The sequence below is a fragment of the Diabrotica virgifera genome, chromosome 6 (assembly GCF_917563875.1).
Source record: "Diabrotica virgifera virgifera chromosome 6, PGI_DIABVI_V3a".
Classification (NCBI taxonomy): Eukaryota; Metazoa; Arthropoda; class Insecta; order Coleoptera; family Chrysomelidae; genus Diabrotica; species Diabrotica virgifera.
The window spans coordinates 25,238,863-25,266,752 of NC_065448.1; the positions used below are offsets into that span (position 1 = coordinate 25,238,863).

Sequence of the window (27,890 nt, forward strand, 5' to 3'; positions counted from 1 at the left end):
TTCAATTGCATCTTTAAAATACCTACAGACTGTGAAGAAAGAGGAACGATGCTTCTATTTAAATTATGTGCTATAGAGCGTTTCACGTTAAGAAAAGAACATTGCGGAGATAGCCCCATGTATTTCTTATGAACGATAGAAGCGCGCCGATGCCACGCCGTACTGACTAGAATGAATCGTTTATCGACAGTCGAGTATCCAACCGTGTGCGAACGGTTTTACAACACTGATCTCCGTAATCGCAACGTTGTAATCATAACGTGAAACAAATGTTTTATTTAAGAATAGAAGGCCTCATAAACAAGAAAATAATTATATTATGAACTACTAATTTACTGAACCAGGTTCTATATTGTGTTGAAATAAAAGTAATAAACAAAATGATCAACGTAAAACGTATCCATAATATTTACAATATTTTTGCCGAAAGAATAACATTGGTTGTGACTAGATTTGACTAGATTATGTAATTTTAAATCACTTGTACATCCCTAAAAATATAATCTCTTGTTCTTATTTATTTCCTCTACTTGACAAAATTTATTCCGATACATTAAAAGAGGAAGATGATGAACTGTTAGCACCGTCTTTGTTGGCTCGGGGGTCTTCAGGAATCCATACTTTAGCATGCATTATTCCGTTGGGATTGGGCTCTTTTACTCTGGACCATGATAATGAATGAGCTGTGTATAGACCACCGCCGCCTAAAATAAAAAATAGTATTTATACGATTTTATTATCTAATACAATACACTATATTATAGGGAAAATGTTTGTTCTGAAATTTAATTGTATTTTTAATTGTTGATTTGGTAACCATGATGCAACCTATCCTCAGGTATCATCTTGGTCCATTGCATAGTTCAGGATCACCTCGTTGAACATTTTTGTGACCAACTCTTCTACTATCATGATCAGTACTGTTTGTTGTTCTTTTGATTTAAGTATTGTGACATCTGTTGCTGGAGTTTGAATCGGCTTTGTGATTTGGGAGTATGATTGCTTATTTATTCATCTAAATAGCTGTTATTTTTCTGGGTTTGTTCCAGGCAGGTACACTTGGGTATTCCCTATAACTTTCCGGGTGATGTCCTTTAAAATTAGCTAGCTATTTCGTTAGTTCTTCGGCTGGAATTTTACATAAACGGCTTTTGTGATCTTTAACGTACCTTGTATCTGTATCTTTGTAGCAAGCACTTTGAGGATGATGGAAACCCTGACAGTTGAAACATTGTGTTCATTACTTTTTCTAAGGTCTTCTATCTCCACCCTTACAAATAATAAGTTTGTAATTTTCTTTGCCTTTGGCTTTGGCACATCTTTGTCTAAAGTAATTATGAATATTGGCAGAGGTTTATTTTCTGCCTGAAGATAGAGTTCTTACTAACATTTTTGGCTTTATGTCTCCTATAATGTAAAGGCAATCCATTGTATTTTTGGTGTTTTATTGTAGTCTTCGAGGATATGAGGTGATTTTGGTTGTTGTCTGTTTGCACTATTTCCTTAGTTTTTATCTTTTGTAGTTTGGTTACTAGCGTTTTCGCTGGTATCCATTATTTCTTCACTAGCCTTACTCGTCTATCCTGGACATTATTGTGCCTTATCGCTTCATCTAATTTACCGTTGTTTGTAATTTGCAAACCTAGGTACCTAATTATATTTCTCGCATTGTTTTCGCTCTTTTACATAAAATTACAGAAAATTTATTTACATAAAACAATAAAAATAATCTTAATTTAAGTACCAAGTGACCATAGATTTGAATAAGAATTTAAAAACGAGAAGAAAAAAATAAATTTATAAGGAAATCTATTAAGGGGGTAGGCCGTTAAATCTTGGTCCAAAGCTATTTAAATGCATTCATTTTTTCGAAGACTAAGAAAACTAATAAGTATTTTTGAAAAATTTAAACGAAGCATGAAATATTACATTATTACTGAGGGTTCAAAAGTCTCTGAAAACTTCTATAATGGTTATTTTAATAAGTTACAGGGGTGAAAAAGAGAATATTAAGTGTGATGATTAATTTCAAATATTTCATTCAAAAGAAAATTTTTGTTTATTCTAAGGGACTTTCGGCCCGCGGTAATAATGTAATCTTTCATTCTGCGTTTAAATTTTTCCAAAATATATATTAGTTTTCTCAGGATTCGAAAAAAATGAATGCATTTAAATATCATTGGACCAAGATTTTGTATCTACCCCCTTAACGAAAATAATAATGAATGAATAAGCAAATTTTCTAAAAAAGTTGTACTTGACATGACAAAAAGCGAGGGGTTGTTTTTATCTTCGAGAATATCACAACACAACCTCGCGTCATACCGGAGAACAATTGTCGAGTATTTGAAATTGATTATCCAAGGGGTCATAGGGCGTTTTGTCCCTTTTTCGATGGTGGTTTCCCGAATTCGATTATCGATGGTAGATATTACACCCTCAAGGGCTATTCGTTACGCAATACGAAAAACATCTGCTTTGAATAACATAATAAAGCAATAATCAAAAGAAAAAACTTTTCAAGTGTTTCTATACAAAATATATTTTATTATATATTTCATGCTATTCTTACTAGAAACTAAATAGATTATATAAGTAATACACACAAACATTTCTGTTGCCCTCTTCGATTAAAAATATTTTTAATTACATATGTCTAACAATATTTTAAGTCGTTGCTCGCACTTGATCAACAATGTCCAGTTATTTAAAAATATATAACAAATTATTTTCGTTAACAGATTTCATTATAAATTCATTTTTTTCTTCTTTTTAAAAATTCCTATTATTTTTATTCATATTTTATGGTTATTTGGTAAGATTTTTTTATTGTTTTATGTAAATAAATGTTTTGTATATTGTAGACCTACTTATTTGCCTTAAGAGGAAACAGTAGCGATCAACAGGTAGCGAAAACGCGTTCCAAGATTGCGGCTGTAATTTTGAATATTTTTTCGAGATATTTGGCACACGTATTCATAATATAATAAAGAATGGCGGTACAGAGCCCAATTTGAAAAATATATTAATATGTGGAAATTACTCTGTAATTAAATACAATATTAAAAAAACGAGCCTGTACCGCCATTAAGAAGAACAAAAAAATACACTTTCTTCAAATAAACTTTTTTATCCGATGTCTAGATTTTGTTTCATTTTGGAACTACTAAATTTTTTTATTTCATTAGTATGTAGTTCCAAAATGACACAAAATCTAGGCATCGGATAAAAAAGTTTATTTGAAAAAAGTGTATTTTTTTGTTCTTCTTAATGGCGGTCCAGTCTCGTTTTTTTAATATTGTATTTAATTACAGAGTAATTTCCACATATTAATATATTTTTCAAATTGGGCTCTGTACCGCCATTCATTATTATATTACGAATACGTGTGCCAAATATCTCGAAAAAATATTCAAAATTACAGCCGCAATCTTGGAACGCGTTTTGGCTACCTGTTGATCGTTACTGTATCACCTTAATACAAGGAAAACTGGAGGAAAAAAGATGTATTGGTCGAAAGAAACTTTCATGGCTGAGTAATATTAGACAATGGTGTGGCTCCACAGTAGAAGAATTATTTCGCGCAGCAGCCGATAGAGAGAGGTTACAAGAAATTGTAAACATGAAGACGGTCAACGTCTGAATACGGACACGGCACCTAAAGAAGAAGATGTTGTTCTGAAGCTATTTCCTTGTGGCATTTTTATAATTAAGTATTTTCTATGGGAAATACTTAAGACAACGAAACCCGATTTGGGCTTCGAAACGTTAATAAATTCATTTTTTAGTAAAATTGTGACTTATTTCCCATAGAAAATACTTAAAGAAGAAGATATTCTAGATTCTAGACTTAGACCAACAACTAAGATGAGCGATTCTAACTGAATCAGCATGAATAAAAGATGCAAATAGACAAACAAAAGTTCAGAGCAGGTTATTATACAGGGTGTTTCATTGGGAAACGGAAATACTTTAACGGTGAATAGAGGTCACCGAGCCGGTTCTAGATACTACATTTTTTGCCTTGTCGACTTTTATAACCGAGTTACAGGGTGTTTTATCGATTTTGCCCATTTCTTTCCTAAGCCATAACTTAAGAACCACCCTGTATATTTTTTTGATATTTGGTACTCATATGACTCATTCAAAACCCAAACGACCGACATACTAACCATAAGAAAAATCCAGGTCCGGATTAACAAAAAATTATAAAGTAATTGTGACCTTAAAACAACACCCTGTATATTCAAATTTTGAAAATCTGTTTACATATTTGAAAAGAGAACAAAAAAGTAAGTTTAATGGTTCACTTCAATTTTTCGGCCAGACAATTTTGACTTTAATTGTGACATTATTTTGAATTTTTTAAGAACTCTTGACATTAAAAAGCAGGTATTATAACTTTTAGTTACAAATTATTAAAGTTAATGAATAAATACTCATTTTAAAAATAATCAATAAATATTTACCACATTGGAACGACCCAATTACTAATGACAACAAAAATCGAGGTCCGGATTAACAAAAAAATATAAAGTAATTGTGATCTTGAACCAACACCCTGTATAATGAAATTTTGAAAATTTAGATTTTTGTAGATTTAATTACATCGATTTTGAAAGTGTATTGAAATTTTAAAGAACTCTGAGATTAAAAACCAGGTATGTATTGTTAACTTTTAATAATTTGATGTTAATGAATCAATACTTATTTTAAAAATACTTAATACTTATTTACTACGCTGGCTTCATGGATTCTCTGGAGTTGTAGCTATATGTACATCATTAAAAATTAGAATTGCAAGAATTGGGATATTTTAATGATTTAGTAAAGAATTAAAAAAACAACTATATTTATCAAAAAAAATTCGTTTAAACAATTCAACAATTTAACATAAATTAAAAATATTTGAACTATAACAGTTGCTCAAAATGTCCTCCATTTTTTTCGATGCATTTCCGTGCTCGTTTTAAAAGATTTCGAATGGATTTTCTAATTAGATTGGGATCGTTCTTCATTTTTCTGGCAGCTTCTTGTGACCTTGACAGAATTAATAAATATAATTTCAAAATTGCCGTAATTAAATTATCTGCGCAAAAATTTGACATGCACCTTTTAACGCATTTTCTTATGCTCTTTTTAAATACGCAAACAATTTTTCAAAATTTCAATATACAGGGTGTTGTTTCAAGGTCACAATTACTTTATATTTTTTTGTTAATCCGGACCTGGATTTTTCTTGTCATTAGTAATTTTGTCGTTCCAATGTGGTAAATAAGTATTGATTATTTTTAAAATTAGTCTTTATTCATTAAATTTAATCATTTAGAACTAAAAGTTAATAATATCTGCTTTTTAATGTCAGAGTTCTTAAAAAATTCAATATAATTTCAAAATTAAAGTCAGAAAATTGTCTGGCCGAAAAATTGAAGCGAACCATTAAACTTACTTTTTTGTGCTCTTTTCAAATATGCAAACATATTTTCAAAATTTGAATATACAGGGTGTTGTTTTAAGGTCACAATTACTTTATATTTTTTTGTTAATCCGGACCTGGATTTTTCTTATGGTTAGTATGTCGGTCGTTTGGGTTCTGAATGAGACATATGTGTACCAAATATCAAAAAAATATACGGGGTGGTTCTAAAGGTATGGCTTATGGCTTAGGAAAGAAATGGACAAAATCGATAAAACACCCTGTAACTCGGTTATAAAAGTCGGTAGGGCAATAAATGTAGTAGGTATATCTAGAACCGGCTCGGTGACCTCTATTCACCATTAAAGTATTACCACCAATTACAATTACACAATTAAAGTATTCACCAATGAAACACACTGTATAATAATATTTTTGCCATAATACCCCTGATTGCCGCTTCATCCTCAGTCCGACGACATGGTAGAAAAACATAACCGGAACATCAACAACTACCTGTCCCTGTTTTTAAATGAAAGCCAAAAAGATACTATGACAAAATGGTGCCTCTGTTTCTGCAAGCCTGTCGATTTGTCGATGCTCTCAATATAAAGTAACTACACTAAAAGCAAAAAGTATCGCATAATTTTTGAAACAGAAAAAAAGTTTAAAAATAATTTTAAATTTTTAGCAGAATGTTATAATACCCGTCGATCGCCTTCTTTAGGTGTCTACAAACCCATAACATTTCAAGTTGAAGCGTGTTTTTGCCGAAAAAAAAACAAGAAACAAAACGTTGTTAAAGCAGAATATTTATTTTGGACATTTGTGTTCGAGAATTTGTTCTGTGCACTATGTCTGCTTGAGTTTTCAATGAGGAGGTGCGTTCGTACAAAAAATGAGTAATATAACGTCAGAACAAGCAGCCCAAATTGTAGGTTTAATTGGAGATGGCCGATTGCAGCAATATCTTGCTGAAGTTATGGGAATCCACCAATCAAGCGTTTTAAGAGCTTTAAGAAGGTATAGAGAAAGTGGAGGATACACAAAAAGACCAGTTTCAGGACTTTCCAGGTGCCGAACCCAGCAGATGAAGGTTATTTACATCTGCAGACTGCGTACACATCATGTTAGTTACAGCTAGACAACTGCAACATGATCTGTTCACAGCCCGTGGCCCGTAATGCTCGGTTCGGAAAGTGCCAATTCGGTTAGAAACAGAATAAGGAAATTTGGAATCAGAGTAGAGTCAGAATGTCTGCTACTGCTTCACTGTTAACGAAGGCACATCGTATGGCACGTTTAAATTTTGCACCAGAACATGTCGATTGGGATATTAACGACTGGACTAATATTCTTTTTACTGAGGGGTCAAGATGTCCACTTTGTGGATCCGACAGTGCAAAGTATCTATCGGATCCAAAAAGTGCAAATTTTGACTCATCAATAAAAAGAATATTAGTCCAGTCGTTAATACCCCAATCGACATGTTCTGGTGCAAAACTTAAACGTGACATACGGTGTGCCCTCGTTAATAGTGGAACAGTAACAGTCATTCTGACTCTGATTCCAAATTCCCTTATTCTGTTTCTAACCGAATTGGCACTTTCCGAACCGAACATTACGGGCCACGGGCTGTGGAAAGATCATTTTGCAGTTGTCTAGCTCAGGGGTCACCAATTAGTTTCCATGGGGGTCCGTTTCGAAAACCTATGACACTTCCGGGGTCCGGATTTATGCCGCCAGTGTCTGGCTGTTCTGATTCGGTTTCTTTGCGGATTCTTGTTAAAAAATATCCCCTATAGACAAATCAGAAGGGGGCCGGGCGAAATTTTTGGGCAGAAATTGTTTAACGTTTTTTTAACAAATTCAAAACATCACCTTTCTTGCCCCCGAAAATATGTTTTTAGCATTTTTGGGTCATCTTAAACAAAAAATATTTGTCACTTTATTAAGAGTTTTCAAGCATCGCAAATGCATATTTTTGCATTTTTCAGATTTTAAATCGCTTATAACTCGAAAACTATCAACTTTTCAGAATTATGACAAGAGACCTTTTTTGTTTACAATTACCCAAGAAACCTAAAAATACATTTTTCGAGGCAAAAAAGTAATTCTGAATTTGCTTCAAAAAATGTTTCACCCTTTTGAGTTGTTTAAAGGGTACATTTTTAAAACTAATACTATCTGATTGTTTTTTGGTTACTGTACACTTTCCTGTAAGTTTTCCTGGTACAATAAATAAAATATAAATTCATTGTTTTGATGTTATTATCAGTATATTTTGAAAATTGTAAATTATTATTGTAAATTGTTACTGAGAATATTTTAACAGTTAGGAATTTATATTTTGAATGCTAATGAAGTTTTTAGACATCTTCAATTTTGTAGAAAGGAAACTGAAGAATTTAAAATAAATAATCATAGTACAAAATGCTAATTAACATGTTATCTTTTCTACATTAGTTTCAATGCAAGGTGTTTGTTGCAAACTTATTAAATCTGAAAATTATTTTAATTAAATACACATCTGAAAAGTACTTCTACTTAATATATAGTAGAGAGGAAATGAATATACAGTACGTAAATCGTTCGGCTGGACATAGGGATTATACATTGAGAGAATTGTGGCAACTGCGGTAACCTGTGTTAGTTGAAGCTTCTGTTCGAGTACGAGTTTTTGGTGCAATAGAGCTGTTAGAACGAATAGAATAAGTGAATTTTGAAGAAAGGCTGTCCATAAATAAATCGAAAACACAGTTTATGATTAATGAGTTAATAATTTTACTTTAATTTTTAAAATATTTATTTTTAAAAACTAATTTCAAAACTAAACAGTTCTCCCATTCCCTTAGGCCAAAAATATTTAGCTACTACATTGTCATATTTTGACGTTTATTTGTGTCAGAGTTGTCAATTTTGAAGTTAATGCCTCTTAATGCTAACAAACATATTGTCATCGAGAGAGCTTAGTTGCCACAATTGTCTCAATATATTACAATGTATGTATTTATGTATCTAAATATGTACAGTGTATGTTCCCTATGTCCAGCTGACCGATTTACGTACTGTATAAAAAATGCACATGAAAATTTTATATTACAGTTTACTTACTTTCAAAATGAATGCTTAGTAAGTAGGTATAACAATAAGGGAACTCTTTACAAAATTAAATTATAAGAGAGAAAAATGACATTTTTTTATGTACAACCTGTCTTTGGAGTGAGTTTAGTGCAACTGAGTCGCAATAGGGAGTTGAGATATTCATCTCTTAAGTGAGATCTCTACCGATTTTTAATAAAGTTCATTCTTGATAAAGCGGCTTCGCACATATAAGTTGAGCCAAACATAGTACACAATTTCATGGCCAAACATTTTCAAAATTGCCAAACACTAGGTATATTCTGAATTTATTGACGGTCCGCACAAAACTAACCCACGGTCCGGATGCTGACCGCGGTCCGCTAATTGGTGACCCCTGATCTAGCTGTAACTAACATGATGTGTACGTAAAGTCTGCAGATGTAAATAACCTTCATCTGCTGGGTTCGTGCACCTGGAAAGTCCTGAAACTGGTTTTTTTGTATATCCTCCACTTTCTCTATACCTTCTTAAAGCTCTTGAAACGCTTGATTGGTGGATTCCCATAACTTCAGCAAGATATTGCTGCAATCGGCCGTCTCCAATTAATCCTACAATTTGGGCTGCTTGTTCTGACGTTATATTACTCATTTTTTGCAAGAACGCGCACCTCCTCATTGAAACTCAAGCAGACATAGTGCACAGAACCCGTGTTGAGCTGGCCCCCCCACTTACAAAAATCAAAAAACAAATAGCCTTGATTTATGAGCTATTTATGAGCTCTCATATTCCGCAAACTAAAAATTTTGAGCTCGTTCCACTGAGCAGGAATTTGATACTTTAGTGGGGGGCTGAGTCAGCCCCCCCCCACTACTTAAAAATAGGAATAATGAATCGGTTTTTGCGGCAGAATTACGAGCTATTTATGAGCTCTTGAAATTATATAGTTTCGATTTTTGGGCTCATCCCCTTCACCCCCAAACAACCCTTTAATTGATTTAACTTACGAGAAAAATGCTGAGAAAACTTAAAATATATCGTATTGCGGATATAATTCCTATAGCGTATATACTCTAAGAATAAACTATTAAATCACGTGTATTTCGATTATTGAGCTACAACCCCTTCGCAAGAAAACCACCCTATCTTCCCGGCTTAAGAGAAAGTTGTACTTGAAATGCATTAAATTAATTATTTGGCGACTACATATCATTTAATAATTTATAAGGTTCCAAATTACGCGCATTTAAATCAGTAAATTGCAATTTATTTTGTATAGTTCAGTCACTGAAAGTAAAAATCAACGATTACCTTCAATTTCGGTGAACCTTCATCGATTTTTACGAAAATTGGTCAGTGGTTAGAGGATACCTCAAGAAACAAAGGTGACATGGTACCACCTTGCGCCTTTACCCTGAGGGTGGATACCGCCCCTTCTCGGGGGTGAAAATTATTGTATAAAAAATAACTGCACAAATCTATAAAAGAACAAATTATAAGCAAAATTTATTATATAAAGTTATTAAAATAAGTCAATACTTTTTAAGTTATTAAAGATCAAAAATTTTAATTATTCGTGAAAAAAATGCATGCTTTGAAGCGGTTTTTCGTAAATCACTGAAAAACTGTAAGTTTTTACAAAAAAGTTAATAGTAGTTTTATTCGTACAGCTTATATTCTAAGAATAAACTCTTAAATCACGCGCCTTTCGATTATTGAACTACAACCCCTTCGCTAGAAAACCATCCCATGAAAACCATCCCATACCTTCAGTGCAGTCACTGAAGGTAAAAATCAACTATGACCTTCGATTTCGGTAAATCTCCATTCATTTTCACGAAAATTGGTGAGCGGATTTTGATGCTATTAACTTTTTCTAGAGCTCATTTTTGATAGGTATTTCTAAGTACTTTGACAAGTATTTAGTACCTAAGTGTTATAAAATGCACCTCTTTCCCGTTATTTAAGCTTGAATCCTTAGATTTGAAGAGCCACATAAAAAAATATACATTTAATTACCAATAACTAACTTTAAATTAACATTAAAGGGTTTTCAAGTAAGCAATTTATTATATTTTTTATTAGCTTCAATTTTAGTGATAAATACTTTTGTGTAAAAACTTACAGTTTTTGAGTTATTTATGAAAAATCGCTTTAAAGCATGCATTTTCTTTCACAAAAATTAAAATATTTGATCTTTAATAACTCAAAAGTATTGATTTATTTTAATCACATTATATAACAAATTTTGCTTACAATTTGTCCCTCTCTCGATTTGTGGGGTTATTTTTAATAAAGTAATTTTCACCCCCGAGAAGGGGTGACATATACCCCAGGTTAAAACCTCAAATTGTTATTGTTAATTCGTGAAAATTAATGGAGATTTACCGAAATCGAAGGTCATAGTTGATTTTTACCTTCAGTGACTGCACTATAGAAAGAAAATGGCAATTCAATAATTGAGATGCGTATATTTTGCAAGCTCATAAATTATTAAACGATATGTATTCGCCAAATAATTAATTTAAATTATTTTAAGTAAAACTCTCTCTTAAGCCGGGAATATGGGGTGGTTTTCTTGCGAAGGGGTTGTAGCTCTATAATCGAAAGGCGCGTGATTTAAGAGTTTATTCTTAGAATATAAGCTATACGAATTAAACTACTATTAACTTTTTTGTAAAAATTTACAGTTTTTCATTGATTTACGAAAAATCGCTTCATAACATGCATTTTTTTCACGAATAATTAAAATCTTTAATCTTTAATAACTTAAAAAGTATTGACTTATTTTATTAACTTTATATAATAAATTTTACTTTTAATTTGTTCTTTTATTGATTTGTGGAGTTATTTTTTATAAAATAATTTTCACCCCCGAGAAGGGGCGGTATGCACCCTCAGGGTAAAGGCGCAAGGTAGTATTATGTCACCTTTATTTCTTGACGTATCCTCTAACCACTGACCAATTTTCGTGAAAATCGATAAAGGTTCACCGAAATTGAAGGTAATCGTTGATTTTGACTTTCAGTGACTGCACTATACAAAATAAATTGCAATTTACTGATCTAAATGCGCGTAATTTGGAAGCTTATAAATTATTCAATGATATGTTGTCGCCAAATAATTAGTTTAATGCATTTTAAGTACAACTTTCTCTTAAGCCGGGAAGGTAGGGTGGTTTTCTTGCGAAGGGGTTGTAGCTCAATAATCGAAATGCACGTGATTTAATAGTTTATTCTTAGAGTATATAAGCTATAGGAATTATATCCGCAATACGATATATTTTAAGTTATCTCAGCATTTTTCTCTTAAGTTAAATCAATTAAAGGGTTGTTTGGGGGTGAAGGGGATGAGCTCAAAAATCGAAACTATATAATTTCAAGAGCTCATAAATAGCTCGTAATTCTGCCGCAAAAACCGCTTCAATATTCCTATTTTTAAGTAGTGGGGGGGCTGACTCAGCCCCCCCCCACTAAAGTATCAAATTCCTGCTCAGTGGAACGAGCTCAAAATTTTTAATTGATGGATTCGACCGTTACTTGATGGAAGTTCATTTTATCTAACAATAAAACACTGAAAACGTTTGTTTTCTATACTTCCACAAAATTTATTATAACTAAGTGACTACAGCTGTTTCGGCGGAGTGCCTTTCTCCGCCGAAACAGCTGTAGTCACTTAGTTATAATAAATTTTGTGGAAGTATAGAAAACAAACGTTTTCAAAATTTTTAGTTTGCGGAATATGAGAGCTCATAAATAGCTCATAAATCAGGGCTATTTGGTTTTTGATTTTTGCAAGTGGGGGGGGGGGGGGGCAGCTCAACACGGGTGTGCACAGAACAAATTCTCGAACACAAATGTCCAAAATAAATATTCTGCTTTAACAACGTTTTGTTTCTTGTTTTTTTTTCGGCAAAAACACGCTTCAACTTGAAATGTTATGGGTTTGTAGACAGCTAAAGAACACGATAGACGGGTATTATAACATTCTGCTAAAAATTTAAAATTATTTTTAAACTTTTTTTCTGTTTCAAAAATTATACGATACTTTTTGTGATTAGTAGTTTTCAATTTGTAGTTACAATTAACTGACCAAGAGATGAAGCTTCCATCGACCTCCTAAACGGCAACCTACCAGACAGAGAGACGGATCAGAGACATTTCCCCTATATGTCAGCGGCCTAAAGGATCGACTGGTTAAGGACTACGATTTACCCAGGAATAAGCTGCAATTCAACTGTAACGGGATGAAGATTAGACTCGATCAGAAATCTACTCCCGTTAGCTTCAAGGAAGGTGATGCAATTTGATACTACTAACCATCGAAAAGGAATAGTCTAAGTCCGAAGTTGCAGCGGCCCAGGTAGAGATCACATCTGGTCACTACGAAGATAAACGACCTTGTACATAAGGTGCAAATGACGCCACGGAGTAAGCCAAATGTCATCAAACTAGACTATTGTGTCCATATGAAGGACAGAATCTACCGACCAGGTCCATTTAGGCGCTGCTCGAAGCGACCATTTTGAAATAAGGGGGAATAGCCCAGTCGGGGTAGCATTTGACCTTGCATTAGGAGCTGCCCCAAATTTTATTTTGTCAATCTTTAGAGGGGGTCAATAGTAGTGTAAATTTAAAATCTCGACTGAATTCCACCGTTGCGTTAGCCGCCATCTTGATTTTAAACGAGAACCGTTTTTGCTCAATATCTCCGCCATTTTCGAATTTTCGATAAAAAGTGTAGATACTGAAATTGTTGAAAATACGATTTTCTATTATTTCGTTTATTGTAATTTTTTTTGTGCGGTCGATATTTTCCGAGTTATGGGGGGAAAATACTGACAGTTAGAGCATAATTATTGAATTATCTCGTTTATTATTAGTTTTACAACAAACGTGTACATGTACAAAAACGAAGAGAATTAAATTTTATACAATTTTGATCTCTTTATTTTTTTGATAAAATCAATATTTAAGGTAGTACGTACGCGGTAAAGGTGCGAGGGTAAGACCTGATTGATTTTATAGCAATTGTTTTTGTTCCATATCTCCGTCATTTTCAACTTTTTGACAAAAAGTGTAAGGACTGAAATAGTTGCAATTACGATTTACTACAATTTTTTGAGAAAACCAGTGGCGGGCCTACGAGTGGGGGGATGCGGAAATTCTCCCCAACAGGGTCCAAAATTTAAAAAAACTGTTGGAATATAAAAATATATATTAGCTGACATGAAACTTAAAATATCGACAGACAAATTCAACCAATAAAACCCGCTAGTTAATAGAATTAAGTGAACTTAATGCATTTATTATTTATGTCTTTTATGTACTTAGTTTGGTCGGTGTTTCATTGGAAGTTTCAAAAATTGTATAAAATATTATTCTCTTTATTTTTGTTTATGTACAATTATGTCGTAAAGTTAATAATAAATGAGACAATTCAATAATTATGCTTCCCTTCCGCTTCCACTATTTTCCCCCTTAACTCGGAAAATATTGATCGGATGAAAAAATTGTGCAATAGGATATGTAGGAAATTGCATTTCCAAAAATTTTATTTCCTACCGTTTTTGTCGAAAAGTTGAAAATGGCGGAGATATTAAGCAATAACGGTTCTCTTTTAAAATCAATATGGCGGCTAATGCAACCGCGGAATTCAGTCGCGATTTTAAATTTACACTACTATTGATCTCCCCTAATGGATAAAATTATAAAATTTGGGGCAGCTCGGAAACAAGATTCAATTCAATAATTATGCTCCCCCCACCGCTTTTTACTATTTTCCCACTTATTTCGGAAAATATCAACCGCATGAAAAAAATTGTTAAAAAGAAATTGTAGGAAATCATATTTGGAACAATTTTAGTTGAAAATGGCGTAGATATTGAACAAAAACAATTGCTATAAAATCAATCGGGTTTTACGCTCGCGCAATTACCGCATACGTACTACCTTAAATATTAATTTTAGCAAAAAAATGAAAGAGATCAAAATTGTGTAGAATCTAATTCTCCCTATTTTTGTATAGATACATTTTTGTCGTAAAACTAGTAATAAACGAGATAACTTTTCAGAATTTACACACTTCTTGTCGCCCGGAAAGCTGTTTTCCAGAACATTTCGTTCTCATTATATGAGCCGGACGAGGAGACCTTTGATTATTAGTATTGGCGATTCTACGTATCAATGCTAATTGTTTTATAAGAGATAATTGCTAATGTAATTATTAATTGTAATATTTGCGAGTTCTTGAGTTAAATAAAATTAGTTAAACCACGTTGTGATTTACAGTAAAACCCATGTATCTGTATCCGTGGTGAGAAGACACGGCACCACGACAGACGTTAGCTTATGCGATGCAAGTGACTTGAATGGTTTCAGTTAAATCTGTTTGCCTGTACTTAATCTCTTAACCCACAGAAAATAGCAACAATATACAGATAATCATTTGACTTACCCCTAATAATGATTTTCTTTGGTTCATCCTGCCGTAGATTCCTATTATGTCCGTTGAAAAACTCTGTATTTGAATTTTTGTCTGTTCTTACTAACTCACTTAAAAAATTGATGTAACCTATCGCTAATTTGAGCGTGTCTACTTTTGACAGTCTTTTTTCGTACGGAAGGGTGGGAATGTGTGCTCTTAAGCCTTCGAAAGCGTCATTTATTGACTGCATTCGCTTTCTTTCTCTTAAATTCGCTGCCTGGCGCTGCTGGATTTGTTGCTGTGGACATTTGCTTCTTCTTCTATGTCGGTGCAATCGGCTAAAATAAAAAAATAATTTTAGAGGAGATATAAAAATCAAATGAGTAAACTAAATTTTAGTTTTACTTGTATTTTTTTTAATACTTGGCAAAGTGTAAGAGCGATGAAAAAAAAATGAAAGGACAAGAAAGGAAACTACAATAGCTCGAAAAAATACAGGATTCTACGTTTCATAATCAAATAATAAAAATATTACAGACGGAATATGGGAAGAAGACGAGTATCTTGACTGAAAAATCTAAGAGGAGGATGGTATGGTTGTATACAGCTCAAAACAACTCTTTAAAGTAGTTGCTTCGAAAGTTAGAGAAACAATCATGATTGCAGACGTCTTTAACGGAGATAACACTTGAAGAAAAAGACTTCGAATGGATTTTAGAAAATTCACCCCTCAAAAACGGTGGATTATTACTTATTTTCTCAAAGCCTTCTACAAAGTCAATATCTGTCATCTTAATTCTGTTTCAAAATCCGGGAATTCCAGGGGACGGTCAGAAACGAAATGAAAGGACCCAAGCTATGAAACAAGAAAAATAACCTAAAAATATTTATCTGTAATATACAAACATTCTATCAAAGCAGAAAGTTAAGGATTGTTTGTGAAAAGCTTACCAAAGGATATGATGATATTAGACCCATTCAAGAATTAAGGTGGATAGGACCAGAAATATAACACAAAAGATACCAAGATATCTACTTCTTCACACGTGCCTTATTGGTTGTTCGACACTGGCCATCGCCAATGCGAAGGCTTCTAAATTTTCTTTCACATGGAATAATAATTGAAGAAATAAGTGGATAAAGGTCATATGTCACAAAATAATGTTTTTGAGTAATGAGCATTTTAGTGTCTTTTGTTCCAAGTTAGCTATTTATTTTATAAATTTGCATTGATACACTTTTTTAAACAGGCATTTGAAGGTACTTTTTTCGCACTTTAAATTGAATTTAAAAAAAGTTACTTTAAGCCTAATATTTTAAATTTTGTGGACATAATACCTTTATCCACATAGTAAAAATAATTTAAAAATTTTAGGGTTAAGTGGATAAAAGAGTTAAGTTTCAAAAATTGGGATTTATTGTCAAAAAAAAATTGCAATACAAACTGTAAAATTAATAAAAACATATTTTTTAGTAGGTTCTTCTTTTCTTTTTGGGATTTTTTTTATTTTCCTCTATCGCGTTTTCATAAAACCATCTATACTCTTCGGGAACAAATTTTATTCAGTCTCTTAAATTTCCCAGATTTTCCAAACTTAAACTACCAGTTTTATTTTCCAGTCTTCTTGGTCTATATTCAGTTGTGGTCAGATGTGCTGTCCTTTTTTTTAATCTACTTGCTGAAATGGCATGTAGTCATTAAAGTATCTATGTCTTATAGAGATAGAAGCCAAATTCACGACAACAAGAAAATTAACCTTTTGATTTGAAGTGTTTGTTTGCTTTTTACATAGAGGTTCGTCAGCAGATCTTCAAAGTAGTATACATTTTTTCCATATTTACACATTTCACATGGATAAAGGTATTATGTCCAAATGCGATCTTGGATATAATACCTTTATCCACTAGAATTTGAAAATCTAGTGGGACATATTGCTTTAATACCTTCCTGTTATTTTTATTTAGCTAAAAATAGGTTATTTTAAAATTTTGAAAGGTAAGACAACATATTAGAAGAACAAAAACCTAATAAAACAATTTCTCAAAAAATGTGACATAATATAACCTTTATCCACTTATGTCTTCAATTATTTTCCTACATTTGGTATCTGAGTCCATTCAAGGCTGTTTTTTAGCCAATAAACCTGTAGTCGGAGAGATAGAAGGGGATTTTGTGCGTGATAAGTAATATGGAAAAACTATACGGGGATATGTTGAATTAGTTGTGTACATGACTTTCACCAACGGCCGGAAACCAGAGTGGGGGCCGAGGGTAGTTATAAGGGGTCAAAGTCGCGGTTTTTATTATTTTTTTGTGACGTTCATGATCGAGATAGTGCACCAAAATTTGGGAATAAGTAGGTCATGACGTAACTAAGTAAAATCTCTAGGGGCGGAACGCTGCGTGGCCGACAAAGGAGTGGGGGTAGGGGTGAATATAAAAAATTAAGGGGCTTTTTGCGACGTTCGTGATTGAGATAGTTTACCAAAATTTGGGAATAAGTAGACCATGACATTACTAAGTAAAATCCCAGAGCCGGAAACCAGAGTGGGGGACGAGGGTAGTTATAAGGGGTCAAAGTCGCCGTATTTTTTTTTTGTGACGCTCATGACCGAGATAGTGCACCAAGATTTGGGAATAAGTAGGTCATGACGTAACTAATTAAAATCTCCAGGGGTGGCACGCTGCGTGGCCGACAAAGGAGTGGAGCAGGGGTGAATACAAAAAATATAAGGGGTTTTTTACGACGTTCGTGATTGAGAGAGTGCACCAAAATTTGGGAATAAGTAGACCATGACATAACCAAGTAAAATCCCAGAGCCGGAAACCAGAGTGGGGGACGAGGGTAGTTATAAGGGGTCAAAGTCGCCGTATTTATTTTTTTTGTGACGCTCATGATCGAGATAGTGCACCAAAATTTGGGAATAAGTAGGTCATGAGGTAACTAAGTATAATCTCCAGGGGTGGAACGCTGCGTGGCCGATAAGGGGGTGGGGGTAGGTGTGAATATAAAAAATATAAGGGGTTTTTTGCGACGTTCTAGATTGAGAGAGTGCACCAAAATTTGGTATTAAGTAGATTATGACTTAGCTAAGTAAAATCCCTAAATCCGGAAACCAGAGTTGGGGATGAGGGTAGTTTTAAGGGGTCAAAGTCGCAGTGTGTATTATTTTTTTTTGTGACCTGGCTTAACATTTGTCCCTCACGCAGTGTTCCGCCCCTGGAGATTTTACTTAGTAATGTTATGATCTACTTATTCCCAAATTTTGGTGCACTCCTACCCCCACCCCTTTTTCGGCCACGCAGCGTTCCTCCCCTAGAGATTTTACTTAGTTACGTCATGACCTACATATTCCCAAATTTTGGTGCACTATCTCGATCATGAGCGTCATAAAAAAAATACTTTGACCCCTTATAACTACCCTCGGCCCCCACTCTGGTTTCCGGCCGTTGGTGAAAGTCATGTACACAACTAATTCAACATATCCCCGTATAGTTTTTCCATATTACTTATCACGCACTAAATCCGCTCCCAGCTATTAGACTAACGCTTTCTTTTCTGAGTTGCAGTATTCTATATCTATTTTCCTTCAATATAAGATGTTCCAGATAGTTTCCTTCAATATAAGATGTTCCATTTTCCGGTATTTAACAGTGTTTAGTAATTCTCTATGATGACCCTCCTTAATATCTCCTTATTATAGATTTCCTTGCCGTACAAGGTATCTTAAACGTCTGACTATGAATTCATATTTCTAATACTTCAATTTGGTTCATGCTTGATACTTTTAGGGTCCACACTTCTGCTCCATATAGGAGTATAGACCAAACATATCATTTAGGTAATCATTTTTTGTGTAAGTACTTAACTGACAACTGACAACAGATGCAGGGAACGGAAACTAGATTGTAATTGCAAAGAAATGTCTTCATTTTCATAAAAGTTGTTTTAGTCATTGCTATTCTGCGTTTTATTTTTATATGTCTGTATCTAGTTGGTCCGTTATGACTCCTAAATATGTAATTTTGTGAACTTTATTGAAGCTTTGCATGTGGCTGTGGGTGACTTGTTGAATACGATCAAGCAAAATTTGGAAACCTTCAATATTTTCTGACAGAATTAATATATCGTCTGCCTACCTACATTTAGTAACACCCCGTAATAACATTCGTGAATGGACTCAGATATCAAATGCAAGACAATAATTATTCCATATTGCAGAAGATCGAGAAGCCTTCGCAATGGTTATCGCTAACGTCGGATAATTCTGATATGGCACGTGAAGAAGAAGAACTCCAGTTTGCTTTTTATTCCATCCATATGGCTGCCCCTCAAGTGCTTTCTTAAATAAATAGTCCGAGTAAAGATTGAATAATGTTGGGGACAAAATGCAACCTTGTCTGACTCCTCATTGTATGGAGATTTCGTCGGTGTAGTTATCTCCAATGTTTACGACAGCCGTTTGATTCCAGTACAGATAGGTACTAGACTTAAGAGGAAACAGTAGCGATCAACAGGTAGCAAACACGCGTTCCAAGATTGCGGCTGTAATTTTAAATATTTTTTCGAGATATTTGACACACGTATTCGTAATATAATAAAGAATGGCCGTACAGAGCCCAATTTGAAAAATATATTAATATGTGGAAATTACTCTGTAATTAAATACCATATTAAAAAACGAGCCTGTACCGCCATTAAGAAGAACAAAAAAATACACTTTCTTCAAATAAACTTTTTTATCCGATGCCAAGATTTTTTGTTATTTTGGAACTACTAAAATTTTTTATTTCATTAGTAGTTCCAAAATGACACAAAATCTAGGCATCGGATAAAAAAGTTTATTTAAAGAAAGTGTATTTTTTTGTTCGTCTTAATGGCAGTACAGGCTCGTTTTTTTTAATATTGCATTTAATTACAGAGTAATTTTCACATAATAATATATTTTTCAAATTGGGCTCTGTACCGCCATTCTTTATTATATTACGAATACGTGTGCCAAATATCTCGAAAAAATATTCAAAATTACAGCCGCAATCTTGGAACGCGTTTTCGCTACCTGTTGATCGCTACTGTTTCCTCTTAATGATACGAGTGTCTTTCTCATCTAGTTCTATATTTTTTAGCATCAAAAACCGAAAAAGTAGAAATAGGTACAGAATAATGTAGAAAAACTAATATAGAATATATAAATAATATCGAAAGTAATTTGTAAAGAAAGAGGAATAAAAGTACAGTAAACAAAAACAGATATTATAATCAAAATATTGATTTACTAGTCCAAAGTTTTTTTTTGGCTTTGGTTTGGAACCTTTAAAAGACTACAACGTTAACGGGGTTTTATTGTTTCATATGCTCAATGGACCTCTAAATTTGAAAAAACCGCGGAGTGCTACCATTTAAAGAAGTGCGTTTTTGAGAAAGGAGTGAATTAGTCCCTAGGCACAGGGTGAATTAGGGTGAGTTCTATGCACTTTTGGTACAAACACGTCTACAGGAAAATTGTTCCGGGTTAAATTTACTATCTAAATATCACATTTTAAAGTCAAAAATATTTTTTTTACAAAAATATATTTAAAAGAAAGGCAAGAAAAAAACACGAAAGAAAGCAATTTTGTTTTTTGCCCCATAACTTTTTTCCAGAGGGATATAGGTATAGGTATTGCTACACAAAAAAACCATATGAAAAACATTTTTATTATTAACTTTATGAAAAAAAAATATTCTTTATAAAATGCTCTACATAGTCTAAAACCTAAGATGCAATCATCAGATATAAAATTGTATCAATAGTATACGAGATATGTTAAAAAATATTCGCTCAAGAGTAAAGTACCTTTATATTTCACAATATCGAAAAGTGTTAAGAAAAGTTATTTGGAATTTGAAACTATGTTATAATATGCAATTACACATATTCTTCCAATTGAAAAAAAATAAAAAATTTCAAAATTTTTCTCAAATTTCGGATACCTTTGGATATCCTACGGATATCTTGTTTAAAAAAGTCCTAGAATTTTTACAATACACCATTTTAAAGTAAAGAAAATAAGATTTCTTTTTTATTGCACAATGTATAGGTATACCTAAATGTACAATAAACAAAGTTATAATGAGAAATTAAAAAAATAATCCTAGAAAATATCAAAAATGATTAAAAGTATAAAATTTTGAAAAACCATAACTTGCTTAAAAATAGTCGTACAACTGTACAACCTTATACAATAGACCATTTTAAAGGTAATTGACTTCTCTTCCTACTAAATGCATCATTGCATATACCTAGAAATGCGTAGAAAAAAGTTACAGAACAATGCTTGTGAAGTAATGGGGAAAATGGCAAAACATTGTTTTGAGCGGCGAAATTTAAAAAATTATATTTCGGAAACTATAATTTCTAGAGGCTTTTACCAAATGTCATTTTAAAGAGGAAGGATGGAAGTTTTTTTTGTAGCAATACCTACACCTACATCGACTTGGAAAAAAAGTTATGAATTTTTTTTAATATATTTTTGTAAAAAATATATTTTTGACTTTAGAAGGTGATATTTCGATAGTAAATTTATCCTGGAACAATTTTTCTGTAGACGTATTTGTACCAAAAGTGCATAGAACTCACCCTAATGCACTCTGTGGCTAGGGACTAATTCACCCCTTTCTAAAAAACGCACCCCTTTAAATGGTAGCACTTCGCGGTTTTTTCAAACTTAGAGGTCCATGGACCATAAAAAACAATAAAACCCCGTTACCGTTAACGTTGTAGTTCCTTTTAGCTCTCTTATTTTGAACATAATCCATAGCCTATTAGCCCATGTAGTGAGATAGGTATCTACATAATAGGTAAATAAATATTAGTATTTAATCATACAAAATTATATAGGGAGCACACTTTTCACATTTAGCGGTTTTTTGTCTTGGCCAGTTTTTATTCAGCTACTAAAACATGGTTAATATTATAATAATGATAATATAATTTCGTACTTAGCTGATGTTACATTGACAAATTTGTACATCCCTGCATTCCGATACAAAACTAAAAAATTGTATTTTTTAGTCTTAATCGCTTTTGTAGGCATGTATTACTTTTGTAGTTTTGAATTTTATAGTTTCAATAGTTGTGATACTTTTAATTGTGATGGATAATCTTTCAAACCATGTACATATTTATTTACTATGTGTATATGTAAGTACCTACCGTTAAAGATAAACATTCATACATCAATATATTATTATCGCGTATTAATTGGCAAATTATGTTTAAACACTACAGAACATTTTCATGTTCCAAGAAATTGATTAAGTGATAAAACGTGTCTTGTCAAAATAGAAATACATTGTTTAATACATTATTTTCATTTCACCAATATTAAAAAAAATGTCAAGAATTATTAACATATTTGGTCCTATATCACTGGACACCTTCCTTTTTATTGTTCGGTCATTTCAAAGGTTGGCCGCCAATGTCATTTTTAACTACTGTTTATGGGAGTTGGTAATTATTTGAGGGTAATTCATTATTAATACTGTATAATAAAATAAAACCAATGATTTTAATTTCCACAGAATATTTTACTCATTGACAGGTTTCGTTAAAAAATTTAAATTTATATTGGTCTAAACTAATTTCTCAAGAACTTCCAGGACACATATTTTCTTCTTCTTATATTAGCACTTAAGCATTGTCTGATCTTAAGGCTGTAATTGTATTTGTGCCCTTGATTGCCAGCTATATCTCCATTTCTTAAAATGTTTCCCTGGTGGTCCAATGTTTGGTGTTCTTAAATTTCTTGCTAACAAAACTTGATCTGAAGGCTTTTATTTCTGAAGTTCTAAGTATTTTTTTTGTTTTTGCTGTATCCGCTCTCGTTTTTATCGCATGCGTGATTAATAGTCTTTACATACCTGTACATGTGTACTTGCTCATCTAACCTAATACCACGCTTCTTCCAGAGATATAATTTTTTAGATATCCTGATATACAAGATAAACGCAATTTGCGTTTGCGTTGTCGAGCACTTTCTTTAAGAACGTCGTTCTTAAGGCGCATTTAAATCAAAGCGAACACGAACGAACGAACGAATTCGTAGGTGTTCGCTTGGTCATTCGTTCGCTACAAAGTAGGGCAATTTACATTGAAGCGAACGTTCGCATTCGTTGATGATCGGGAGTGCATATTGCCCGCAGATGTTTTTAACATGGGCCAGTGCCAGTCACACATTGTGTTTAAGTTTATTTTCGTGTTTCTTGCTGGGTAAATTTTAATACAATAATAGCTTACAAAAATAGCAAGTAAGTAGCAGGTATTATACGCTGTTTGAGGGAGCTTAGAAAATAACATAATAAAGAACCAGCTTTCTTAAAATTCTTCTTAGAAAAAGTTACTTGCTCTTGATATTATGACTATATTATGTTCAAATAATAAATTGTAAAATTGGTGTATCAAAATAAATTTGCTTTTAATTAATTTTAGCAATTAATTTGATTTGGTTACCTACCTCATTAGTGTTTCTGGGTTGAAATTTATCCAATAAAAACATTAGGCTTTTAAAAGCAAACGACTTCGAACCCTCTTTTTGTCTTTCTCGTCTAAATGATGCCAGAAGCTAATTCATTTTTTTAGTTCAGAGACATCATGACCCATTCCTATATAAATGTTAAAACAAGCATCAGTTTTTCTGTTTATTATTTTATATAGCTTCGATTTTGGGTTTCATAGGCATATTCCATATTGCAAAATTATGTTTTCACAATTACACAAGAAACAACTCTCTCAAACTAATGTTTGTAAATAAATTAAATCAGTACTTCTAAACGAATTCGTTCGCTACTGTCTATCCACTGTCCACATTGAACAACGATTTCCTTTGATGATTCGCTCACTTACCGACATCGGTTGGAACATGTGCGAATGCGAACGAATTCGTTCGGTCGTGCTCGATTCGCTGTACAAATACAATAAAGTTAACGAACGAATTCGTTCGTTCGTTCATGTTCGCTTTGATTTAAATGCGCCTTAAAGGCGCAGATAGATATTTTAGATATTTTTAGATATATTTAGATATTTTTATTCGAATCTAGAGACTCGAATCCCAGAGACTAGTTCAATTATTTGATCATTAATTACTATTTTGCACTTTTTGGGTTCTCTTCCCACCGTTTAACATTTTTGGCACATACATTGTTTTTAAAGAAATCCTAAAAATAGCAAATAATAGTGCTAAGCCGATCACTGAGTTAAAACTGAAAGTCAATTAGCAGAGTTAATTAGTATCTACATCTACATTTAATCAACGAAAAATCTGGACCAGTATCACAAAAGCCATCAACTGTAACAACTGTCTCTCATTTTCCAATCAAGTTCTTTACAGTCCTCACAAAAAGGAAGAAGCTCAATCTAACATCATATTATGTGAAACTTGGCAAATTGCTTCATACAGGGTGATTGATTAGTAGGGTAAAGCTCAATAGCTCCGCTATAGTAATAGCTAGCAATAAAAGTTAATAACAAAAATTTTAGCCACCTTTGAGCTTCACATTACAAAATTAGTTAAAATGTTACAGGGTGTTCGATAACACAGTGGCAGACCTAACTTATGTTTTTTTTAATGGAACACCCTATATTTTATTTTATATTCGAAATCCTGTTAACTTTTCCATCACAAAAATATAAAGGTTTGTAATGTTATACAGGGTATTTACAAAGTTATAACCAATTTTGTATGAAAATCGTAACAAGTTCAACTCCCCATATTTTTTTATTTATTGTCAAAATTTTTAAAAAGTATTGATATTGCTAATTTTTTTATATCAAATACAGGGTGAGTCAAAACGCAAGTACATTATTTTCTCAGTAATGTTAAATGGAACACCCTGTATTTTATATCATTATTGAAAAGTAACATTAACGTACTTTAATTTTTATATAACATTCCCTATGCCCAAATTTATTAGTTTTCGAGATATTTTCATTTTTCAGAGCAAATTATTTTAGGTGTTTAAATTTATCTAAATTTTAAGTAAGCCGTGAGTGAATTGACAATTGAAGATTACCGATTATCAATCCGGTAATCAATGTAACACTGTAGCAAATGAAGAAATAAAAATAATTTATTAGTAATACATTTTACAAACAAAAACACAACCACTACATGCAACATTTTTGAAACAATTAAAAACTATCTTTTTATGTAAATGCAACAAATAAACAAAGAAAATTAGTAATAAATTTTACAAAAAAACACACAAACACAAAATACAATACTTTGTGAAGACAATTAAACACTACTTTTGTATGTACCTAAATGTAACAATGTAACAAATAAAGAACGAAACATAATTTATCAGTAATACATTTTGCGAAAAAACATGTTTGAAAAAATTAGAAGCTACTTTTAATAAAATATTTTTAATATTTAATTACATAAGGTGTTCAAAATTATCTCCTAACACATTTATGTAAGCCTAAAAACGATCATTGAATGAGCTACTTACTCTACGGAGCATTTGTAAATTAACACATCGAAATACACTTTGTATTCTATTTTTCATCTCATCCCTTGTTGTTGGAGTTATTTTATAAACTTCATTATTAACGTAACCCCAAAAAAATCAGTCCAGTTTATTAAATTCTGGTGATTTGGGTGGCCACGCTACTGGTCCATTGAAAAATGAAAATATCTCGAAAACTAATAAATTTAGACATAGGGAATGTTATCTAAAAATTAAAGTACGGTAATGGTACTTTTCAATAGTGATATAAAATACAGGGTGTCCCATTTAAAATTACTGAGAAAATAATGTACTTGCGTTTTGACTCACCCTGTATTTGATATAAAGAAAATTAGCAATATCGACCATTCTTGAAAATTTTGACAATACGTTAAAAAATATGGCATTAATAAATCATTGTTGTTTTGCTTATTTTTATTTATACAGGGAGTTGAACTTGTTACGATTTTCATATAAAATTTTCATATAAAAACCTTTATATTTTTGTGATTGAGAAGTTAACAGGATTTAAAATAAAATATAGGGTATTCCATTAAAAAAAAAACATAAGTTAGGTCTGCCACTGTGTTATCGAACACCCTGTAACATTCTAACTAATTTTGTAATGTGAATCTCAAAGGTGGCTAAAATTTTTGTTATTAACTTTTATTGCTATCTATTACTATAGCGGAGCTATTGAGCCTTACCCTACTAATCAATCACCCCGTATTATACAAAATATTGTTGTTCTGAAGCTATTCTTGAGTTGGGGTTGATTTCATGTAATCGAATGAACTATCTTTTAGTAAAGTCGTCCCAGGAACGCAACTCATCAATATTGGCAATATCATTTTAAAGTCTTCTACTTTAAAATGTATAGGTAATACATGCATGAATTGCCGACATAATTGAGTCTGATTAAATAAATTATTAGAAGAATTTTTTACTAAGCAACAACATTTTTGTTTATTTAGTATTATTTTGTATTTTGACAACGACACCCGACTTGGGCGTCGAAACGTTAATAAATTCATTTTTTTGGTAAAATTGTGGCTTATTTCCCATTTAAAATAGTTCATTACAAAATAATGATTTTGATGTTTCAATTGTTTTTTTTTAGTTTTATAAATCAATTCATGATTTTCATTATTTGTTTAAATGTATTTGGTAGCTATACCCTATACCTATTGTCATGCAACAAAAGCAGTACCTAACAGAAGACTTTTTTTAAAATATTTTTCAGATTTTTTTTCTTTTCTTCAACTTTGAAAATGTACAGATTTTAGAAAAATAACTGAACTACAACAAAATATGTATGCCTACTGGAGATAATTCACATAAAGAAAGATAAAAATTGTAACAATAGCACGATCGACATCAAGGATCTCTAGAATATAGATGACATATTAAGAAATTGACTTTGTTTTGTAAATGCACCATTGACAGATATTTTAAATATTGTCTTATTTCCAATTTAGAAAATAAAAGTGCCCTTAACCAATTGTTTGACAAGTACTTACTCTTTAAACTCGGACAGATTTTCCTGATCACTACTATAAGAAAAACTAGACACCGCCGAATCGCTACTGTTGTCATCATACAAAAACAAATCACTCCCGGTCGAAGATCCCGTTGTACTCCCGTTACTGTTCCCGTTGGCATGCACAAAGTGACTACCCTCGAAAAAATACTGCCTATTAACCACGTCCAAATCTAAATTCTCCATTACTAAAGTTTTATGTTTTCATCGCACACTTTTCCAATTATACGATTATTGTATTTAAATGGGCGCCACGTGTCAACCACGTGAGCTGTTGAAAGCAGCACGTGTCAGGAGCAAAGGACGACTGAAAAGTATCCTGGACCGTTGCCAGGACATTGGTGCGTCCTGTGAAAGAACGCGGTAGGAACGGTGTGATGGGATACGTCGCCGGCGTCTCGGGGGTGGGGAAGGGTGCTAGGCCACTCCTACGCTATTGTTACAGCTGCATCGTTACATTGATTAGCCCTTTGATTGTATGATTTAAGAAACAAAATTATTTAAATACACTCTTGTTTAAAAAAATCAGGACACTTGCATTTTCACTATGTTTTTTTTAATGTTTTCAGTCTATAGTGGTTTTAAAAGAAGGAAGTAAATATTAATTAAAAACATTCATTCATAAAAATTACAACGGTTCTTTTAATGTTTTTAAATTATCGCGTCATCATAGAATCAAAATTTTCATATTTGGCAAAAAAATATATTAGGCCTGGATCCCGCGTACCAAAAAAAGTTTATTAACCTTCCGCAACAATATAGGTTTTCTGGACATTAAAGCTAACATCGGTGTCAGATAACGACATAAAAAAATATTTCCATTGACACACTTTCAAACGTAGGATTGTGTTTACTCCTTGAAGGAATAAAATTAAACACAAATGATACCTATTATTAAATTATTAGACCTCTTTAACACTAGCAAAGTACCAAAGAA

At 32.4% G+C, this 27,890-nt stretch overlaps 1 protein-coding gene across 1 annotated transcript; it reads right to left on the bottom strand.

Annotated features, from left to right (window-relative positions):
- Positions 1–331: 331 nt before the first annotated feature.
- On the bottom strand, positions 332–27,295 carry LOC114326991 (pancreas transcription factor 1 subunit alpha). The gene is made up of 3 exons (XM_028275483.2): positions 26,934–27,295; positions 14,954–15,261; positions 332–704 (listed from the first exon to the last, which is right to left on the bottom strand). Exons 1-3 carry the CDS (start codon positions 27,137–27,139, stop codon positions 541–543), a joined length of 678 nt encoding a protein of 225 aa, XP_028131284.1. The 5' UTR covers positions 27,140–27,295; the 3' UTR covers positions 332–540.
- Between the last annotated feature and the right edge of the window lie 595 nt (positions 27,296–27,890).